Source organism: Gobius niger, assembly GCF_951799975.1.
Source record: "Gobius niger genome assembly, chromosome: 16".
Classification (NCBI taxonomy): Eukaryota; Metazoa; Chordata; class Actinopteri; order Gobiiformes; family Gobiidae; genus Gobius; species Gobius niger.
In genome coordinates this window covers 20,588,787-20,611,440 of record NC_136867.1, presented here as the reverse complement: position 1 = coordinate 20,611,440, position 22,654 = coordinate 20,588,787, and the positions used below count along the sequence as shown (strand labels likewise).

At 41.9% G+C, this 22,654-nt stretch overlaps 1 protein-coding gene across 1 annotated transcript; it reads right to left on the bottom strand.

Moving 5' to 3' along the window:
* Positions 1–232: 232 nt before the first annotated feature.
* Positions 233–22,422, bottom strand: diras1b (DIRAS family, GTP-binding RAS-like 1b). Its single transcript, XM_079573593.1, has 3 exons — positions 22,177–22,422; positions 2,827–3,171; positions 233–869 (listed from the first exon to the last, which is right to left on the bottom strand). The coding sequence occupies exons 2-3, from the start codon at positions 3,133–3,135 to the stop codon at positions 582–584; spliced, it is 597 nt and encodes a 198-aa protein (XP_079429719.1). The 5' UTR covers positions 3,136–3,171; positions 22,177–22,422; the 3' UTR covers positions 233–581.
* Positions 22,423–22,654: the final 232 nt, after the last annotated feature.

The following is a 22,654-nucleotide window of genomic DNA, read 5'->3' as shown; positions in this document are numbered from 1 at the left end:
GAAAAGCGCTTCATGAATAAAGTTTGACGCTCCAACTTTAGTCGACATATCATGCAAATCTTCGAGCTTTTATACGATATTATAACACGGTTTGCTCATCAAGAACAGTCACGCAGTTTGGGGTAATCCTGTTCACTTTGGCCGTCCCTTCTTCTATTGCTAAAGCGCTCTGATCTGTTTTACTTTGATTTTTGTTGCCGAATAAAAACAAACTTGTAGCATGCTGGTAGCAAAAGAATAACTTTGGGATGCAAACCAGCTTTTAACTTTTCGAACCTGGTCATAAAGTCTCTTTTCCTGACAGATATTGTTTCAACGTTATAAAAAAATATCAACGTGGAAGTGCCCAAAAGCGCATGATATGTCCACTAAACTGCTTTGTAATTCATGGATTGTTTCAGCAAAATTACCAACTCAAATGTTTGAAGAAGGTTTTTGATATTTGGGGGAGGGATTGAATTTCTCTCAGTTCCTTCCTTCGTAATGCTCGAGAGCGGCTGCGCCCGCTGTCGTCCCGGCAAACCTCTTCTACTTCTTCTTCTTCCTCTTCTTCTATTTCTTCATTCTTCTTCATGCCGGGCTTACATCACGCTGCACTTGCCCTTCAGTCTCTCGGCGCGGGACTGCTTCCCGGACCGTTTGCCGTCGATGTTGAGGCTCATGTTCCTCTTCTTGTCCAGATTGAGCAGCTCCTGGAATAACTCCGTGACGTTGTGGTTGGTCTTGGCGGAGGTCTCCATGAAGGCGCACTTCCACTGTTTGGACTGGGCCTCCCCGTCCTTGGTCTCCACCTCCCGCTGGGTCTCGTCGCTCTTGTTGCCCACCAGCATGATCGGGATGGCCTCCACGTTGCCCTTGATGGCCAAAATCTGCAGAGAAGTCGAGATATTTGAGATATTTAGTCGTGTAATTATGAAGCTAAAAAGTTCCACAGTTGAATGATTTATCGTGCATTATGTGAGGCACTGTTTGATCTAAATTGTCAAGTAGAAATGTCAAATCGGTTTATTATGCCGAGTGAGTCAGCCACAGCTACTTTCTTTCTTGTTTTGGTAACTTCCTTGACTACTTTCTGAGCATCTGGAACTCTGCTCACAAGTCGCGTCTTAAAAGTCTGTCTGCCAGCGACGCAGCCGTATTAGCATTTGCTCATTCTGAGTCTCACTGATCATCCCTCACTCCCAGCACTCAGCCCTCGTCGTCCCTTCATCACACTCCGCCTAATCAATATTTCTAATCTACTTCTCGTTGTGGCGTGGCTCTGGCTAATGAAAGAAACACACGCCGAGTGAGAGAGAGAAAGGACCGGGAAATGTGTGAAATTTCTTTTTCACGTCAACAGGTCCAATGATTAATGGCCCGGATTGCGTTTTGATCAAAACAAGTTATGATGTTAAACAAAAGGGCTTCATAAAGTGTTAGTCGAGTTCTTGCCGATCCCGGTATGATTTCCCACGGGCAGAACGAATGGGCTCACAACCCGATGAATACAAATGCAGTAGTGAAGTATTATTGCGCAGAGTATACTAATGTACAGCTATTGTATAACATAAGCATAGACGATCAAAGTTTGTATGCCATAAAGACATTAATGCTAGTCTTGACCTATTAAAATCAAATCTGGGATCAGTGGACAACTTAATGCAAGCAAGGTCAGTCCTATGCTTTGTAAGTTTATATTTTAGGACAGGGATTACGCAGTTATGCCAGTTCTGTTTTCTTGTGTCTCATGGAGTGACGTATGCGACAAGTCACATTTTCAATATGAAGACAGTCACGACAACAATAGAGGAGGTGAGAGATGGAAATATGTCACAATTCTTGATCTATGGCTACCTCCGCTTAGAAAATCCACATTGTTTTAATTTTGTGTAATTATACTTTATCGTGCAAAATAGGGAAATAGGGAAAACGTGGAAGAGCTTGGTAGCTTCTATCTTCACCTCATTTGGAGCTATAGAGGAGAGGGGGAGAGGCTAAATGCTAGCGCCGTCTGTGCTGTGTTTACGTAACTGAGGGCACGTGTGAAGACCAGACAGGTACAAATGAACTCATCTAAGCTAAGGTAAGAACATATCAGTCTGTAAAAACGGTGGCCTGTTCCCTTAAGGTTAGGGTTAAGCTTTTATGTCTTATTACATTATGTACCACCAAAATACTAATACATTCCTTTGTGTATGTAACCTGTAGGTACAAGTTATTACACAGTGTTACAGAGCACATTACATTGTACTTAATGTGGCAGGTACAATGTATCAGGGGTAGTGTAAAATAAAGTGTTACCCTTTGTTGATGTTGCTGTTAAAATACACATCCAGTAACGCAAGTATTGGCAAAACCGGTTGTCATTTGTATTTTGAGGTGGGGGAGGTGATGTCGGCAGCTGATGAATGTAACCAAAAAAGCAACTTGTAATCTAACATAGTTACTTTTAAAATCAAGTAATCAGCAAACTGATATAACTAATATATAACTAAGTAATCAGATTACTTTTTCCAGTAATCTGTGGCAACACTGGACACTGGATCTGTGGCAAAGACAAAATGGCCTCCAAACTGTATCGAATATGTGAGGAAAATGAGGGAATAAATCAACTCTAATTCCTGTGCATAAAAACAAAGCATTTCTTACGAGTATAAAGCTGCTGAGTGGGCGCTATTGGAGTATGCAGCACAATTGTTTTTAATTATTTTTGCTTACTGTCTTTTATACTGTCTATCCTGTGACTTTGTGTGTGTTGGTGAACCATTGACCAAAGAAAGGTGGACAATAAAGTTAATCTAATCCAATCTAAAATCCTCTCAGTTTTGCATTGGCCACACCCACCTGTTGGTAAATGGGCTTGAGCTCCTCCAGAGACTGCCGGCTGGTGATGGAGTAGACCAGGATGAACGCGTGGCCTTTGGAGATGGAGAGGCGCTGCATGGCCGGGAACTGGTGGCTCCCGGTGGTGTCCGTGATCTGCAGGGTGCACACGCTCTTGTCGCAGCTGATCACCTGGCGGTAGGTGTCCTCCACCGTGGGGATGTACGTGTCCCTGAACGTCCCCTTGACGAAACGGAGCACCAGGGAGCTCTTGCCCACGCCGCCCGCCCCGAACACCACCACGCGGTAGTCGTTGCTCTGCTCCGGCATCCTGCCCCGTTCAGGCTGCGCTAGACTGGGTTACACCTGTGGGAGGGAGAGGAGAGGGCAATAAAGACATTATAACAAGTCAAAGTGCTTCAAAACGGACAAGTTTTAAGTGACTTCCTAACTCTGATGGAATCTTGTTACAATATTTAGTATTCTCTTTTAACCTCAGTTCTTCCTACCCCTATAAAGCATCATAATTGCACACTGCTTTTTTTATATATAAAAGTTTGGGGCGACATTTGGTCTTTTCACCGCACTCTTCGCGGCAGTAAAGCGAGCCAGAAAACAAATCAAAGGAAATGAGTTTGGTAGAGCTCCAGGGCTTTTCACCTGACGCAGACATTTTCTGTAATCAATATCATTAAGGCACAGTTTACAAAGCCAAGGCATTTCCACGCCATAAATATAAATAGGCTGGATATTAAAGATGGAGGCGAGAAAAAGGATACACGCACTTTCATATGAAGAGAAGCCATCATCAGGTGAATATGACCCCGTGCATCAGTGATGGGATTAGCAGGTAATCCTTTAATAGTCCTATGAGGGGACATTCCCAGCCTCATCGCAGCAAAGGACAACAGCAAAGGGCAACATGGAGATGTGCGGATATCGGAACATTACATGCATTTTTACAAGACAGAGGGGGGAGGTTGATTGCCATTTTAATGTAGGTAGAAAAGTGCCTAAAACTGAACTGCTTATACAACTTTTAGTAGAAAATGGGAATATGTTGCCATGTCTCACCCCATATATCCACGTGGCCCAGCCTGGTACCATAAAAAAAAAACTAGAAAATCTGAACCACTGACATTCTGAATCATACTGTTGCCAATACAATCTCCTAACTACCAGCTCAACACAGAAAGGGCTATTTTTGCAGCGGGTGTTCAAAAAATGGATTTGGATGAGAAGCTGAACTATTCAAATCTGACATTTGGCAGCCTTCAGTGAACATCTCTGTTAGAGAATAAACAATGGTGTCCCAGAGGATAGATGAGGCATGAGAAGTTTATTTACCATCAGTGCGGGATCTGGAGACATGAACTCGAGACCGGAGGCGTAGCTTCCCATAGGGGCAAAACAGGCAGCTGCCTGGGGCCCCCCAACAGTCAAGGGCCCCCATGAACCAATAAACGCTTGATATACACAGTCTTCCCAATGCTTTTGGTGATGCAGTTACACAATCTCTCCACCCATCCTCCGTGGCGCTGTTCATCCCCATCATCCTGCATGCTTTAGTGAGTCATGGTTCCCTAATGTTAACTTATAATGAGCAGTGGACAGACCTTTTTACTCATGGCTCTATCAGATTATATTTCTAATAGTGAAACCAGTTTATTGTAACACTCTTCATGACCTAAAGAACCTCAGCCTTCTGTTCTGAGGAAAACTGCATTATGGGAGTTGTCAGGTGACCAGCTCTAGCCCAAATGATGTCCTCTCTCCCAGTTCGCAGTACTTCGAGTGGCCACCAGAGGGCTCCCTCCCGACAATCTTGCTTGCGCTAGTCTTACCATTCAAGTCTGGCCATGCTTCCACATAGCGGGGGATAAATGCCCTCTGTTGAGCGTCACACTGATATGCAAACAAAACATTCAGTGGCTGAGAGCACCACATTTAAGGCTATGACAAAGATATACTAACAACATGATAAATAGAGATTTTATTAGATTCTCTAACAATCTCCATGGAAACAAGTTGGAGACGTCCCGCTCCCAGGGAAGTTACAGTCAGGTCTGAGGAGAGGGGAGCCCTTCACTACAAACACTCCTGCAAACAGACCACATTCTTCAGCCATAGAGTATCACTTATACTGCAAATATGAAACGCTGACTCTAAGTTGTATTCAAAAGCCTACCTTTGCAAACTGCACATATATACAGTCGTATGTCAGCGAGTAAATTCATCACCCCCACTACTGACAAACATCAGTTCACATGAATTCCCATAGATTTGTGCGAAACATTGCCATCTCTGATTGAATGCATCATTTGGGTTTGTTCACTGTCTCAGCAAGTATTCCATCTGCTCTTCTGTGATTTATATCCTGCACAAGTGTAAGAGATGTCATATGCATATCTCACAATACAGCATTGCAGCAATAATTAGTGTCATATTTGTAGAAAACTTGTTATAATAATAATACCAGCTATTTCTTCATGTCGGCGAAAACAAGGATCCTGCTTTATGTCTGATTTACCATGCACTGCAACAAACTTACAATGACAGGAGTGATATTAGTGAGAAAGATCAGTCATAAGAAGTGTTTATTCTCATCACTGATTGTTACTTCCAACGTTGCCATAAAACAAATGCAAAAAGGGCGCTCATGCTGAGTAGACATCACCTTCAATGCTGCGCTCTGAAAGCCTTGCAGACCTTTATAATTTACCTCAGTGGTGCATAGTGGCAGCCCTGCAGTCTCAAGCATTACCTGCTGCGTCTCATCCATATGCATCGCCTCAGCTCCAGCGGCATCTATCACAATCTCTCCTCCGGGCGTGTTTGTGCCGCCAGAGTTACCTACTTGTATTCTGAATTATTTATCCTGCACTATTCTAAACCTGCTGCTTTAAGAGGCCTGTGTTATTTATTTTTTCATTAACCGTATTTTGATGATCCGCCATGACCACATTGTTCAGTTCCCCGTGTTTGTGAGGTCTATTTCAATGCTCAAATTACCTTTGCAAAGCGTGACATGTTTCAAAATGGATTTACTCCAGTCAGTGCACCATCTGTTGCAGCAGAAAAAGACTGATTTACATGGAATACCGATGCTAATGGGTCTTAATATAATTGAAAAAGCACAAACTTGGAGCTTCAGGGTTGAGATAACAAGAAACTCTCCTTGATCTTCCAAGTTTGAGCAAAGTTGGAAAAGATGGAAAGTGGATTTCTGTTACGCTCCCGCTGCACCACAGTACAGTCACTTAGTGATGGCCTGGGCCATAGTAACTGCGCTGCTGACTTTGAGATTTTAGCAGTCAAAATATAGACATTAAATTGAGATTGAGGATGCACTTCTTGTATTCTATATTACTTTTGTACTAATGAGATTTTTTCATCAAATATTAAGTTTACAATTAGTTTGTATTCAGATTCTGAAAACTTTATTGATCCCTCAAGGGCAATAGCAGGATTCCTATTGCAACAACACATCATCAGTTGGGTAAAGATAAGATAAGATAAGATGGTACTTTTCTAACCTGTCTCACGACGGTCTATACCCAGATCACATTCCCTATTAATAGATCTTTATTTTAAATGAAGATCCAGGCCACATTTCTTTTAAACACATCCAGGAGCATTAACTTGATTCATTTGGTCTAAATGAAAGCATGAACAGGTTTTAAACACAATACGACCTCATAGAGACAGGACATGATTCTCTCTGCAGGGGACATTAATTACAGCCTTTGTGATTAGCTAATTGCGACCATTTAAAATGGTCTTGGCGATTAATGTTTTAGCCCAAATTGATGGGGAGTCAAAGCCACAGTTGCTTTAGATAGTGGGTATTTGCATGAAGATCACATCATATCATGATTTGGCACATGGAAAAATAGTATAGCGGTAATGCATAAGGGTTTTTTCCAATAGCAAAAGTGACAAGTCAACAAATTGCAGTGGCTCATCTCTGAGTGTGCGTAAGGAGTGAATTAACAACTAAAGCATATTTGCCAAAAACAGGAGCACGAAGCACAAAAGACATCAAAGAATGATTCCAAAAAATATCTCAACATAAAAAGCATTTTGTTGATGACTCTCCTTTTCTCAACAACACTATTTGTAGCTGCAAATCAGGAAAGTTCTCCAGCGGTTCAAGTCTAAAGGTAACACATAAGGCTTATTGTCCATCAGTCAAAGGAAAAAGGCAAAAAAGGGTTACAATACATTCTTGCTTTACATTAAAGCAGGCCATACGTTTCCAGCCGCAGTGTTCTTTACAGTAGTGACTAATACAAGGACGTCAATGGGTCATTTAGCGCACGAGAACAAGAATAGGCATAATTGCTGGTATGGCAGCGTGTCCCGCTGTGCCACTGTGGGGAGTCTGGTTTCCATTCGGCGCAATCAAAATTGCAATCTGAATGGTCGAAAAAAGAAAATAACAAAGGCTGCTTTTTTGTCCTTGGATATAAAAACAGGTTCTGAAAAGCTTATGACTTTTGTGTTTGTTTAGACGTTAGGGCTCCACACAAGTTTTATCGCCCACCTCTAACAAAGCTCTTCTCCCACATGCATTGAAATCTATACGACGACCGTTACTATATAAAAGCAGAATAGACATGGCAGTAAATCTGTAGCGTAAAACATATTTCGGTGATTCCTGTGTGATGGACCCTCTTGCATCACTGCGCCCCTCTCTCTCCCTCTCTGTGGGACCAAAATCAATAAACGGAATCCTCTCTGGTTGGGATCGATCGGCTCATCCGTCTGGCCCCTGTCAGTCTGTCATCCTCTCCCCATCTTCACCCCGACATGTTACTTCAATCAGTGACATCTGCCAGGGCCACGGGTTTAACCGCAAACACAAATCGCTGTTTTTGAGGCTGAGATTCGACAAATTTGCACCGATTTAGGGAAGTTACTGTCGAGCGATCAGGACTGGGTTAAACGATGCCAGTATGGTGTCAGAAATAAAGTTGAGGCGCGACTGGTATAAAAAAAAATTAATTAAAATTACATGATACAAATTCTACCTCTTTTGTGGAATAAATAAGCATTAATGTTCTGTTTTCTGGTTTTAGATGGCAAATATTTTAATATACAGTAGGTATTGGAGAAATACAAAGTCATTCAGGCATCGGTATCATATACACAGCATAAAGTAACAATTGAGCGGTACGCAGCCCTGCTCGTTGGAGTTAAACCTCTACAGACTCGTAATTATTGTATTAGGTTGGCAATTCCAGTCTTCTTCTCCTGTTTTAAATGTGCTTAGGTGAGAATCTCGATATGAAAACATCAATCTGAGATGTAATTGCAATTGCAAACTCGAGAGAAAAATCAATTCCTAAGTTTGTTCTGTCCAATTATGAGCAAGAAGAAGAAGAAGAAGAAGAAGGAGAAGAAGAAGGAGGAGGAGGCGAAGAAGGAGAAGAAGAAGAAGAAGAAGAAGGAGGAGGCGAAGAAGGAGAAGAAGAAGGAGAAGGAGAACAAGAAGAAGAAGAAAGAGGAGGAGGAGACGGAAGAGGTAGAAGAAGGAGAAGAAGAAGGAGAAAACAACTACAGGTAAGTATTTCACAAATGAAAATAGAAACAATCGTAGTCTAGTCGACTAACATAAGCGTCTTCAGGAGTTTTTTTTTTTTTTTTAAAGAGCAGGCCTTTATAACTAACAACACGTGTCTTCCAACCAGGTTCAGTTTTGGCTTAAGTGCATTTGTTTCTAATTCATAGCAAACATATTAAACCATTTGTGCCCAATTGACGACATAATCTATCTATAAAGTGAACATTTAGAGTGTGGATAGTTCATTCTTGCAGTGTCACATTAGGCCTATTTTGGTTCACACACCTCGGTTTTGGCCCCTCCTCCTCCTGCTCTCATTGTTTCACCTGGACTAAAATTAGCTGAAGCCTCCGTCAGCAGCTACAGTCGCGCACACAGCTACAGTCGTCGGCAACAGCATTTGTCCTTGACTCTGAACCTGCAAGATTGTTATTCGAGATCCCAATCCGACAATGTTTTGCGACTAAGAAAGTGATTGTTAATGCCTTGTTACTCTTTATTTTCTTTAACTGGAGAAAAGAGTGGACCAGGTGGATATTTAACAGGTGATACATAAACAATTCAAGGTAAATCTGTGTTTTTTTGTGGCAAATTAAATTCACTTCACAAACTGGTAATTATTGTATTAGGTTGGCAATTCCAGTCTTCTTCTCCTGTTTTAAACGTGGTCAGAATCTTGATATGAAAACATCAATCTGAGATGTAAATGCAATTGCAAACATGAGAGAAAAATCAGTGCCTAAGTTTGTTCAGTCCAATTATGAGCATGACGAAGAAGAAGAAGAAGAAGAAGAAGAAAAATAGAAACAATCATAGTCTTCAGGGGCTTTTTTAAAAAGAGCAAGTCCTTATAATGAACATAATCCTAACCACCTTAACATGTGTAAATAGGATTCAAGGTAAATATGTGTTTTTTATGGCAAATTAAATTCATTTTGAGTCTTTTTTGCACCTTTGAACTTGGATTGGAGGGGACAGCAGTGGAGCTTGATATACTTTAAGCTCATAAACAGGTCAATAAAGGTTGTAACTTTTGTAAACAGCCGCTGATCTTCAACCTCCGATATCCTCGGAATCGATCTCCTCTCCTTTTTTCTGCATTAGCAAAAAAAAACAAAAAAACGAAAGAAATAGAAAAACCCACGTCTTGCAGTTTCTTAATGAATTAATGCAACACTCTGCCGCGCTCGAAGCCAAACCGCATTAGTGGAAATAGCTTTGGCTTCCTCTCCTTCTTCTTCTACTTCTTCTTCTCCTCCTCGTCCTCCTTCTTCCTCTCCTCCTTCTTCTACTTCTCCTCCTTCTTCCTCTCCTTCTTCTATACTTCTTCTTTTCCTCCTCCTTCCTCTCCTTCTTCTTCCCCTTCTTCTCCTTCTTCCTCTCCTTCTTCTTCTTCTTCTCCTCCTCTTCTTCTTCTTCTCCTCCTCAGTCACAAGAACGCCGTCTCCAGTCATTCATTTCAAAAGCAAATGTCACCTTTAGTGAGGAAATATGCACATAATTTCCCTCAAGAGAGCCACTTACTTAAGCGGCCGCGGCGGCACAATGGCAGTGCATTAGCCCACATCAAACACAATGGCGTTCGACAGATCAAGGGGCAGATTAAACAGACACCCGCAAAGCCGTCCCGCGGTGGAGGTATCTCGTGTGAGAGAAAGGACGTTAATAGAGCCGGGTGGGGAATGTTCTGGCTGTTCGGCGACGAGCGGCTTAACAGATTTAACAGGGTTTTGAGTAAAGTCACAGCCGTCCAAACAAACACACAATAACTGAAGGTGCTAGTTTTCTTTCTGGGACTGTCTTGGCCTCAGCTCTGACGACATTTCAACGTGTACCTTCTATGTGATGTACAATTAAACCTCTTTCCTCTTCTAGAGTATTTACTAAGGCTGAGAGACTTTGGAAACATGTCTGATTGTGATGCTTCTGACAAGTCGGTGATTGAGATTGTGAATGTACGCTTAACCTCTTAACCCCCGCCTTAACTGTGCGCATTTTCTCCAGTTTGGCTTTACCCGAGTCTAAAAGCTTCTTGGATAAAAAATGTCAGAATAGCGATGAAAACGAGGATGAAAACGTGATAAAAAAGCAATGAAAAAGTGACAAAAGAGCGACGAAAATGTGATGAAAATGCGATGAAAAAATTGTGAAAAATCAACCAAAACATGATGAAAACATGACAATAATAACGCAACGAAAACTCTAAGAAAAATGCAACATGACAAAAACGCTTCAAAAATGCGACGAAAAAAGCCACAAAAAAGTGATAAAAATGTGATGAAAACGTGTCAAAAAGATATGAAAAAAATCTGTGAAAAAGCAACAAAACTTTGACGAAAACATGACAAAAAGGCTTCAAAAGTGTGACGAAAAAATGTACCCACGTCTAAAAGCTCCTTGAAAAAAAGTGTCAACATAGCAACGAAAACAAGGATGAAAACGCAAAAAAAAAAGCCACAAAAAAGTGACATAAGAGCGACAAAAATGCGATCAAAAAACAATGAAAAATCAACCGTAACGTGATCAAAATGCTTCAAAAATGTGACAAAAACAAGGTGACAGCGCGACATAAAAGTTAGGATTTTTGCAAGCCTTAGCTTTCAAATAAGGCATTACACAGTGAGAGAAGTTTTTAGATTGATATAAAGATTAAACTCCACACACATCCTGTATCATTGGGCAAAGGAAGCCGCCGACCTCTCATTTCCCATGTAGCAAAAACAGAAACACCAACATCTGTGGAAACCGACCGGCCGCAGCACTTTCATATTTGTTTTATCTGCTGGTTGAAAGTTAATTTCGTCAAACAAGTCGCACCGGCTGTATTTTTAGAGCTGATATTTTCACACAGCGCGGCACCAGTTGGTTGGGCTTGGAAGCGTCTGGCACGTTTAGTCATGTTTCGAGAGTCGCCTGGTTCACACCTGCTGAATATCACATCCACAGGAGGAAAGAGATATTTTAAAAAACAGGCTCAGACTCTATGAGCTTTTCAGGTTTCACTATAAATGCTGAAGACATGTCGCAGTGACGCAATTCTTCTGGAAATACCTTATCATAGTATTATTATTCAACCTATTCACTCTTGTCCAGGTGTTGTGGTCAGGATATGGATTGTGAGCAAAGTTGACACTTGAAAGATGCCCACATGAGATTTACTGTATGTTTACTTCAGTACAATGACCGGCTCAACCAATATTTGCTCAAAGAGATGCCAGGAGGAAATCAAACATAGCGGGCTTTCAAATCATTTTTTGGGCTTTTGGATTTATCTGACAGTTGAGCTCAGGGTGAAAGGGCTTGAAGAGCGATGAGAGACATATTTGTTCATTTAACAGGAGGAGCTTTTCAGTGCAAACTTCATACTTCTTTTTTTAGCACTTATTCTTTGTGCCTGTATATTTAAATGTATTATCATGAAACCAATTATGTACGAATAACTAATGAGTAATTTGAGATTAAAGGCCCAAGACCTATTTTTTTCCCCCTAGTAATTAAACGAAATTTGTCATGTCCTCCTTTAGTAGCCTATATTCATGTAACAACACTGTGCATCAATTATAAAGCACTTGTATCAATTTCATGAAATGCAGGTTTTCTGAAATTTCTGTCTAATTTCCCCTGAAAAATGAAGATATGCTTTCTTGATCCCCGTAGGGAAATTCATTCTCTGCATTTGACCCATCCTCAGTGCCGCTGGGGCGACCAGGAGGAGCAGTGGGCGGCCGGCGTGGGCCAGTCCCCGGGACCCATCTCCAGGTGTGGAGCCAGGCTAATGTTCAGAAACACCTGGCTGGAGGATTAACCTATTTACAGTGGGAGGCAAAAGTGAGTACGCCGTTTGGAATCTCTCACATTTCTGCATAAATTGGTCATAAAATGTGGTCTGATCTTAAAGCAGAACTAAGTGACTCATGCCCCTAGAGGCCATAAGCGCCACTGCAGGTGTCATAGCATGTTGCGTTTTTTTACTCATTAATTGTCCGTGAGAGTAAACACTACGCTGACAGAAAAGACAAAGGGAGTGAGGGATATTGTACATCCAATTACACAATGGAGATCATTTTTTTCACTCAAACTTTGCCGTAAATACTGTTTAAGTGGTGCTAGCCCGCAGTTAGCTTTGCCCGTTAGCCTGTTAGCTTCTTCTTCGTGATTCCATTAGTGTGTATTGGTGGCTCCGACCCGGTGGCGGATGGACCCGGTGGAGATGAAAGACCCCCCAAACATCCCATTAACACTTGCCCCCAGAGAGACTACGAAAAGGATTTATTAAGGTGAACAAGTTACTTAGTGTTGCTTTAATTAAAATCACAAGAATGAGCTAACAGTGTCTGCTTAAACTAACACCACCCTTCTTGTGATTTTAATAAAGATCAGACCACATTTTATGACCAATTTATGCAGAAATGTGAGAAATCCTCCCACTGTACATGTTTTTTAATAGTAGGGGAAACCGGAGGAACCCTACGCAGACACAGGGAGAACATGCAAACTCCACACAGAAAGGCCCCGTCCAGGTGGGAAACAAACCCAGGACCTGCCAAATTTAGGAACAGGTTAGGAACATTGTGCCATTATATCTGAATGTGTTGAGGTGTGTGATTGGCGGCGGTCGGAGAGGCCACTGGTACAGATTGGCAGCCGGGTTTCCATCATTCAGCCCCATGGCAACTGTGGCCACAACAGCAACTTGTCATTTATGAGTCTAAATAAGGAGAGAATGATGTCAGAGGCATTTTGTGGATTACTGCGCTCCCATTAAAAACAGCATTTGTATCCAATCGGAGTCGATGATTTAATTAGCAAATTCCCCATTAACCCACTATTATAAACATTTAATTAGAGTCTATTTTTTGAACACGCCTTTGTCTAATCCTCGAACTGAGCTTTCAACAGCAGAGAGTAACAATCTTGTTTTGTCTGAAGAATACTTTTCAATTAAGTCGGCAAGCGGCAAATCTTGATACCAAAAAGTTCTTTCGGGAGAGGGAGATGTTTCCGGTTTGGGGGTTTGGATAATTAACGCGGTACCGTCAATAACGTCGTCTTTTGTGCTCCTGTTTTCTCTCGCTCCAGCTGGTGCCATCAGATATCAAACCTCCTCCGGTCGCGCTTTGTTGTGCACGTTGACTGTTGCTACGCGCCGCTTGCAACGGGTTTGTTTGGGGAGATACAGTCAGAGATGCCACGCTGCGATGCTCTGGACGACGTACAGACGAGGTAGAGGGAATATACGGGGAGGCGGATGCTGAGAATGACCCGAGACGAGATTTGTGGATGTGGTGAAAGAGGACCTGAAGTTAGCTGATGTAAGAGAAGGGGATGCAGAGTCAACCTGAATGAAGTGAAAGTCGGAGGTAGTTGAGTAAAGTTGCTTCTCGACTGGAACTTGCAGCCTCTAGGCCAGAGCAATGTTCCCTCGTGACTGCGTTTTTGTCATGTTATTGTTTGTTTTTTGTAGTTTTTTGTTGCTTTCCTCATTGATTTTTTTCCCCTAGCTTTAAAGACGCTTTTTACTCGTGTTTTTGTCGCTTTTTTAATAGTGTTATTGTTGCTTTTCCGGCTCTTGTGGGTCTTATTTTTTCAATCATCTTTTTGTCACTTGTTTATTGTGTTTTTTTGTAGTTGTATTTTCATCATCCCCTCCTGGAACCGCCACCTTAACGTGGTGGAGGGTTTGAGCATCCGAATGATCCTGGGAGCTCTGTTGTCGGGGGCTTCGTGCCCCTGGTAGGGTCTCCCATGTCAAACAGGTCCTAGGTGACGGGTCAGACAAATAGCGGTTCAGAAGCCCCTTATGAGAGACCAACAGGCCTGAGAATCAAGGGGCCGTCCTTCTATGGACCCACCACCTGCAGGAGGAGCAATAAGGGGCAATGTGACGACCCGGCAACGGACAAGTGGAAGAAAATGGATGAATGGATGGGTTAGGTTATGGGTTGGCTGATACGTTTATTATTAATGGCTGATTAGTATGTTAACATAGCCTGGCTAACACCAGACTAAAATCACAAGTGATATTTAGTCTGGGGACCACCAATTCATTTTCTCGTAGGAGAGGTGTGGTTTACGAGCGTCCATAGTCGTTTATTGGGCGATACGAAAAAAAAAAAAAAAAGTCTCATGCGTCTGCACGTAGCCCCAGCCAATCATATCATCGTATGAGATGACGTATGACGTACCCGCTGTAAACTTTTGAGCTAAATTATTTAGAACAAGGTCTAAAGCTTGATCAAAAAATACCATCGTGTCTGCTGCTGTCACGTTGGATCCGTAAATAAACTTTTTTTTTAATTATCCGTAAATAAACTACAAGCTTCCATATATCGAATAGCGCGTCATCGTCTTGCCGTCCCTCCTCGCTCTGTGATTGGTTCCCAAATCCACCGGAGATTTGGCCATGGTCCCCAGGCTGTTGTGCAGTTCGAAATAATTCGAGCGCACACAGCAGCCTGGTGTTAGCCAGGTTAATGTTAACAGATAAAAGTATATCAAGCAGTGTGAGCACACCTTAAAGGGGCTAGATGCAAGTTAGCCATTTTCTACTCACTACCGCCACCTCAGGTCATACGTGTAACTGCAGCTTCTATATTAAGCTCGTGCATGACGGCACTTCGGATCCGAATTAACACCTTTTTGAGACAGTGCAGGATTTTAGAGGCAGTTGTGGTGAACAGAACACAATGCTAACACTGTGCTAATATTAGCCTCTGACTTCCTGTTTCGCGCTGTAGGAAAATGTGCTCTATTTTGACACACAACAGCGCATTATGTTTTGTTTTTCTTTCACAAATGTTGTGTTTACAATGTAGATCTATGGTGCCAAATGAAGTTTACTTCGGGTGACCGGATTGTTAAAAACCGGGACACAATGGGATTTTGTGGCGGGAGCAAAAAAAATCCCTTTTCCCCAAGTTAAACGGTAACATTGTTTGTGAAAGTCTAGTCAATTAAATAGACCATAGACTTCTGAACTTCTGAGTCAAAAACGCTACTTCTAGCAAAGCACTGGTAAAAAACAGGGAAAAATCAATATAATGGTAAACAATTGTATACTGGGGGTGTCTGGTCACCCTAAGTTTACTACAAGAAAATCAATTAAAAGCACACTATGAACATTAGGTGGTGCTGTGGAGACACTAACTGCCACACAGTAGGAGAATTTGGGCACAATTTTTGAAATTTTTGAAACTGCAGTTATTTTTTATAATTTTTTTTAAATGATTTTCTACTAAACTGATACTTTTTTTCCCGCTGTAAATATTTCACAACTATCACTTATGTAAAAATTACACTGAGCAACTTTTACTATAATTGAAGTAATATTTGACCAGTGTCTGAAGTAACTAAACCACTGCTCTGATCTTGATATGTTCTTACCTGACCTTAGACGAGTTGATACGTACCTGTCTGGTCTTTGTGCGTGCCCTCAGTCATGCAAAACGACCAAAGATGTTGTTGACATTTGACCTCTCCCAATGTATTCCTATCGCTCCAAACACTTCCACGGGCACGCACAAAGACCAGACAGGTACGTATCAACTCGTCTAAGCTCAGGTTAGAACCTATCTCAGCGTGTAAAAAACAGTGGCCTATTCCTTTAAGAGCAAGCATGTTTTTGATGACTGGGAACAATGTTATAACATGGGTAGAAGCTCAAAAATGTCCACTGTAATAAAACAAACAGTGCTGAAAGTGTTGCCTGAGTAACACTTGCACTGGGACTTTTAAACACGAGCTTCCTTTTATGTTCTCTCCTGCTCCGTTACAGCTGGCACTAATCAAGTCTTAAGTCCCTGTAACGTTCTGCGGATTCTCATCAGTGTAAATCTATGGAGTGAGAGCGGAGCGTGTGCTCTCGTGTCCCGCGCGGGTTGCTCTGTCCGGGAGATTGCGCCGCGCTGTGGTCTTGGGCTTAGGAGCTAATCATCGGACTTAACCTCCTCCTAGTACTAGCCCGCGCTGCATTGACCCAATTCCCAGGACTTGGATTACGAGACTCCTCCAGCCTCTGCTTTGGACTCTTTCTCACTGATACTATGAGAAATATGGCGCTTCAGAGGCGACCGGAGTTACGTCAAAAGCATCGTTTTCAGAGCTGTTTTCCTTATGAATAACATTTGCCAAGCCTTATAGTGCATGACTTGACTCCAAACGTATCATTAAAAGAAGGAATCAAGTAAATGTGAATGGTATTTACAAGAGCTTTTCACACACATGGCCACAAAGACTTCACAGGGGACTTTTTGATTCTCCACAGTGTGATAAGCTCCATCTGCAGCCACAGCTGCCCCGGGGGTGGGTTGGGGTAGGAAAGTAGCAGTGTAATCTGCGTTTGGCATTAGCGTGACCTGGGGATCCCGCGGGTCACACCGTCTGGCCATTGTGTAAAACCTGCTAAAGCCTGTCAATCTGGCTTCACGCTGTTCAGGAAACAACGCGGATACATTATTCAAAACTTGCCGGCGCAAATTAGCGAGATTTATTTTTAGATATCGGGATCTGTAAAGGTCAGCGCTGTAGATGAAAACCACCATTGTATTGTATTGTATGTATAAAATGGATCCAGATATAAATACATTCTTGTTTGTTAGCAAGTAGTTAGCAACAGCAACAGTAAATGCATAGATACGTAGTTAAAGGCATCATACCTGATTTTTTTTATTTTTTGCAGTAATGGAACGGAATTTGCTTGGTCCTCCTTTAGTATATTGTAAACTCAGACATTTGTTCCAAAAAAACCCACTGTGCCTCTTAATTATAAAGCATTTGGAACAATTTCATGAACTCGCAGGATAGTTTTCTAGCATTTCTGTGAAAGTGACCCTGCAAGTTGTGAAATGTGCTGATAAACTCCCTGCGAAGAATTGGGATGCTACAAATATGTTAGGAAAGTTATAGGAATGAGTTTGAACGCTTTACATTAAGGTGGGCTTGTTAAGTATTAATAAGGTATTAATAAGCATTAATAATATGCTTGAAAAGTTTTAACACACTGCTTATTATACTTTTATCTGTTAACATACTAATAGGCCATTAATAATAAGCTTATTCATAACCAACCCTTAACCCAACCCTAACCCTAACTCTAAAAGGTTTACTAATGCTTAGTAATACTTAATGAGAACACCTTAATCTAAAGTGATGCCTTTTAATTTTGTGGTTTCCTCTTTCATTGTTTGCCATGAAAAAAAAAAAAAAAAAATAGGAATAGGGCCTGTGCAATAACATGCAACTGCACTGAAAAAAGTAATAGTTGTGCTTCCTTGGATATATTCAGTGTTGACAAATCCAGGAACTCAATGCCTTGAAAAAGTCAAGCTAATGTGGCAAGTGTTGGTTGCTCACCAATCTCTAGATAACTTCCAAACCAATAGTGCTATAATAATAATTAGCCGTTAACTAGCCACGTTAACTTGACTTTTCCAGGGCAGTCGGTTTCCTGGATTTTTTCAAGTAAACACCACCTATCATTTGTTTCAGTGAGAGCCGATTTGATCAAGAGGAAACTGCTATTCTTTATTGGAATATAATCTGGCTCTTTGAAAAGCCTTTTTGCGAATTAACTGTTCAGACAAATGGAAACACTTTTGATTGCATTCTCACAGCACATTAGAACATTTCCCACAGGCCTGCAGATTAGCTATTATGTGTAATTTATAACAGGACACAATGCATCATTTCCCCGGCCTGCAGCAGAGCCATGTTTGGGACGCTGCCGTGTGCACATAGCGTGGGCAGGTACTTGACTGAGGGGCTAATCAGCGTGGAGGAGGAGCTCAGAGTGACAGATGGAGACGGGGAGAGAGTCAAACTCGCGCCGCTCTCTGTAATACGGCTTTATCCAGGTCTGTGGTAGCAACACAGATGGCTAAAAGTAACTGGGGAATCCCGCCGAGTGCTGAAGAGGCTCCCCTGACGCTCCTGCACAGCACAGCCTATGTTTGTTTGTGGAGACTGGCTTCCCTTAGCTCAGAACAGTGTAGTGTACCTGCACAAAGCATCACTATTGTGTGTGTTGTTTTTTATTAACAATAGCCTTATAACAGTGCATAGATTTTAAACATGTCAGTAAACATTTGGTCAGTTTCCCATAGACTTTCTATTGGATTTTGGGGAAAATACTTTTTTTCCCCACTGTACCATAACAGGTTAGAGGTTTTCTAAGTAATAAAACTCCATGAAGATTGCAGATTTGTTATTTGCAAAGAATACTATGGAATATTGCATTGTACTTGGGATTTGAAAACTATGACTTTGATTCTATTGAGATTACAGTACTCTAGCAGCCCTGGTTTTAAAGTCTATAATATAAAGCTTAATGCTGAACTGTTCCTGACTTGTGCTTTGAAAAGAAAAGATAATAATACGTTGAACACACAGAGGTCTGAAGCAGTGGCTGAAGTGGAATCAGAGCTGGAAACATGGTAACGCTGTATGAACTGAATATTGATGATGTGTTTAATGTTTACCCCCTTTCATGTACTGTACATGTATTTGTTGAATGTGTCTAAAAGCCTCCAATGGACAAGTGCTGCAAATGAGCAGTTTTGCTTTAACACACAAATGCATCTGGGTTATCCAGTGCTATTGTTACACCAATATCAAATAAACAGATAAACATATATAGCTTTAGCCTAGGCTTGTGCACTCTACACATTGCAGCAGGCCATGATACAGTACAGTATATTGCTAAAAATACCAAATGGAGATTTACTCTTTTTTTCTGATAGAGCATTAAACAAAACCTATGCCAGGCAATTGTAAAACAATATGATCAAAAAACAGATTGCAAATGAATGAATGGACCAACCCACTTGTGACATGTGACCAATGCTGTAAGCTTTTAGCTGTACAGAGGCAGCAATCTCGAGCTTGCCCTGAGGAAGGCCTAGAGCCGAAACGCGTTGGCAGTTTGATCTCATCTAGCCATGTTTAAATAAAGGCGTTTTAGTAGCTCTACTTTTAGAGTGCCTCAGTTAGCTTGATTATTTTTTTTTTTTGCTGAAACTGATCTCTGCACTGAAAAGCACCCAAAAGACCAAGTTTATGCAACTTTTTTTTACATCCAAGTAGCACTCCAGCCTCCCAACTTTTTCAACTGTTTGCAAATGAATGAATGTTTAAATTCAAGGGACAATTAAGGGACGGTCCCTTGTTTAAATTCGGTGGACAATCCCTGTTAAAAAATAAATAAATCATGTTTTAACAGGGGCTGTTTTTTTTTCTTTTAACAAACTGTGTTAAAAAGATTTGATAACATATTATATTATTCCAATAAGTTATGCAACATCACATTTCTCTTTTCGTGCAGCCTTTACTTTAGCCATTCTGAACACCATCAATAATCTAAATGGACAAAATACTCCAAACATAAATGCAATAGGTCAGGACGATGAAGTGAAAACCAGTGAGTTTAGCTGATCCATTTTGCATATTTAAATGTGAAGAATAGAAGATCATTATTATTATCTCTGAGCTCATGTCGCAAAACAATGCTGACATTTTAAACATACTGAGATCATCAAATCAAGCAAAGCACTTTAGCATTGATTTGTTGCTAATATTAAACCTTCTTTCACAATTACCATTACTGTATGTCCTCACAGTCTGTGCAGCCGATCCAGACCGGACTGAAGGCTGAACCTCGCCTCGTGTGCTCACATCTAACAACATTTCTAAGAATAACCGAGAGGCCGCTGTGGCTACTGTAATGCATTTTTAATCTCGTGCATCTGGTTATTTTCCCTTCTAAATTCTGTATAAACTTTGCCCGGATTATGACAAACAACATGGCTACGGTGAAAAAGCCTTTAATGCTTTTGTACGCCTGGGTTAAGTGCAAGGCATTATTAAGCGATTAGATGCCACAAGTTTATTGTTAAACTATGGGGAATCTGGGACTAGACTGACTCGCCTTTTGATCTTCAAATATGGCAACAAAAAAATCTAGTCGCAGTTTTCCTGACAAGTTTTGCCATTTAAGGAAGTGTAAATTTATGTGCACATTTTCAACAAGTACACTAAGACCCGAACATCTAAAGGACCCTGTAAGCCACTTCTAAAAACACACACACACACACACAAAAAAAAACCTTTCCACAAATCACCACTGCAAAGCCAACCATTTCCGCTTAATTTCATCTCTCTGTTCTGACCATTATGTGTTTTTTTTGTTGTTGTTTTTCCTTCTCCCTTCTCCTCCATCAAATCCATGCCCATATACCGTGCTGCTGCTGCTGTTACATTCACTTCAATCACGTCACCGGCATCTCCACAGTAACCACCTATTTTTGCCTTTGTTACAGCGAGTTGAGTCATTTCTATGTTTTGTCAAGTGTTCTTATGCAACCCGCACTGCAAAAAAAAGGATTAAAAGTTACCGCATTTTAATCTTGCATTTGGGGTTCGACTGCATGTGTCGCTTGGCCGGGGTTTACTTTTGTTGATGCCCTATGGGTTTCTTCTACCGTTGTCATGCGTAATTTAGGCCAAAACATGTGGGAAATCCCACCATTTGTACCATTACGCATTGAATTTCCCATTTCCGAGCAGACAAACTATCATTTTCAGCCGGGAATATGGGAGAGAGGCCGTTTAGACAGCTCTTTTGATATAAAGTGCTTTGTAATGGAGGCAATTTGAGTGCAGAAACATAAACTCAGCTGCCTGAACTTGAAAAACACATCAGCCAGTGGTGAGGGACAAGCATTTGGAGCTGCTAAGGAGGAGAAACTAAACCCAGAGAAACAATAGATCCTTATTGTTGGATATAGTGTAAGATATAGATATCAATGATTTATTGTAGTTTGCATCATGATAATACATTATTTGATGCACGCAGCCAGTTCCTTTTCATAGTTTTTTTTCTTTCCCCCAAGCCTCTTATTTCCCCGTATCTATGCAATAGGCGTCCACTCATGTTGCTAACACACAGTGCGTGTGTTCCGCTGCTCCCCTTGTCACTTACACACACCCAGGAAGTTGACTCACGTCCATAATTCACACGTATAGACAAAGTCACAGTCCGGGCCTACGCAGGATCACACTTCCCCTCTTCGACAACACAACACATGGGGAGCAGCGGGTGGAAGATGGACGAGAAACACGCATCCAGATGGAGGATTAAGCCGTGGCATTTGCCTGAGAAAAAAAAAAACGGGGGCTTTATATGCGTCATGCCGGCGTCACCCTCACCGTATAGCTCAAACGTTGTGCGGAACAGGCAAGCAAACAGACGGGGGGAAAGGAAAGGAGCGGGATGGGGATGCTGCGTGCGCCATTACAGACCCAGCAGCGAACAACCCCCCCCCCATCCCATGTAATAAACGCTTCATTCATAAATACCAGAGGATCGCCATCTCGCAGCGCTGCCCTGTCTTTCTCGGGTCTTTCCCCCCCTCCTTTCAATCATATAGGTCCCACGTACCTCCAGACGCCCTCTCCTCCTCCTCCTCCTCCTCCTCTTCCTTCCTCTACCGCTCCTCCGCCTGCGATGCACTCTTCAAAGCGAAACACAATAATCCCAGCATCTCTCTTGCCCCGCCGTCTCTATCTACCATCGGCAATATGGCTGTTCTCGCGACTAAATCTCCCTATACGTTGCATCAAAGTCCCTCACCAAACACATCCGAAAACAACTCGACGCACTCCTGGCAAACAAAAAAAATACCGATGTTTATCACGGGATATTTGGCACCTGACGCAAAAAAGAAAGGCGCGCGGCTATTTACGGGCTACAGTATGTTCGGGCAGAGCATCCCGTTTGGCGGATAAAATAAATAATAAAAAAAAGCCCATACCTGATTGAGAAGTAGCAGCCTTACAGTCGAGCTCCGCTTCAGGCTCTGTCCTCGCGCTTCAGACGGTGGGGAAAGACGCGCAGTTCAGCATTTTACTGGGGTTCACGTCGCGCTCATGTCCGGGATGTTTTTTCTTTTTCTTTTTTCCAAACACCAAAGAAGAGCATGCACGGCAGCGGCAGTAGCGGCAGTAGCAGTGGGGCTTGAGCACGGCAGACTCTCTCTCTCTCTCTCTCTCTCTGTTCTGTTTCCTCTCTCCGCGCAGATCGGACGTGGGAGGGAGGTGCTGTGATGCCCTCTCCCTTCCCTCGACCATACTTATTTAGTTTTAGACACTTCCTGGTGTCTAAGGACTCTATCAATCCGCTACTGACCACCTGTGCCAGTATTATTTTTTTCACCTGCTGGGGCTTGCTGCTCATTTACGCACGTTTTTGTTCAAACATCTACCTTAAGTTAATTGATTTTACCCTTTATA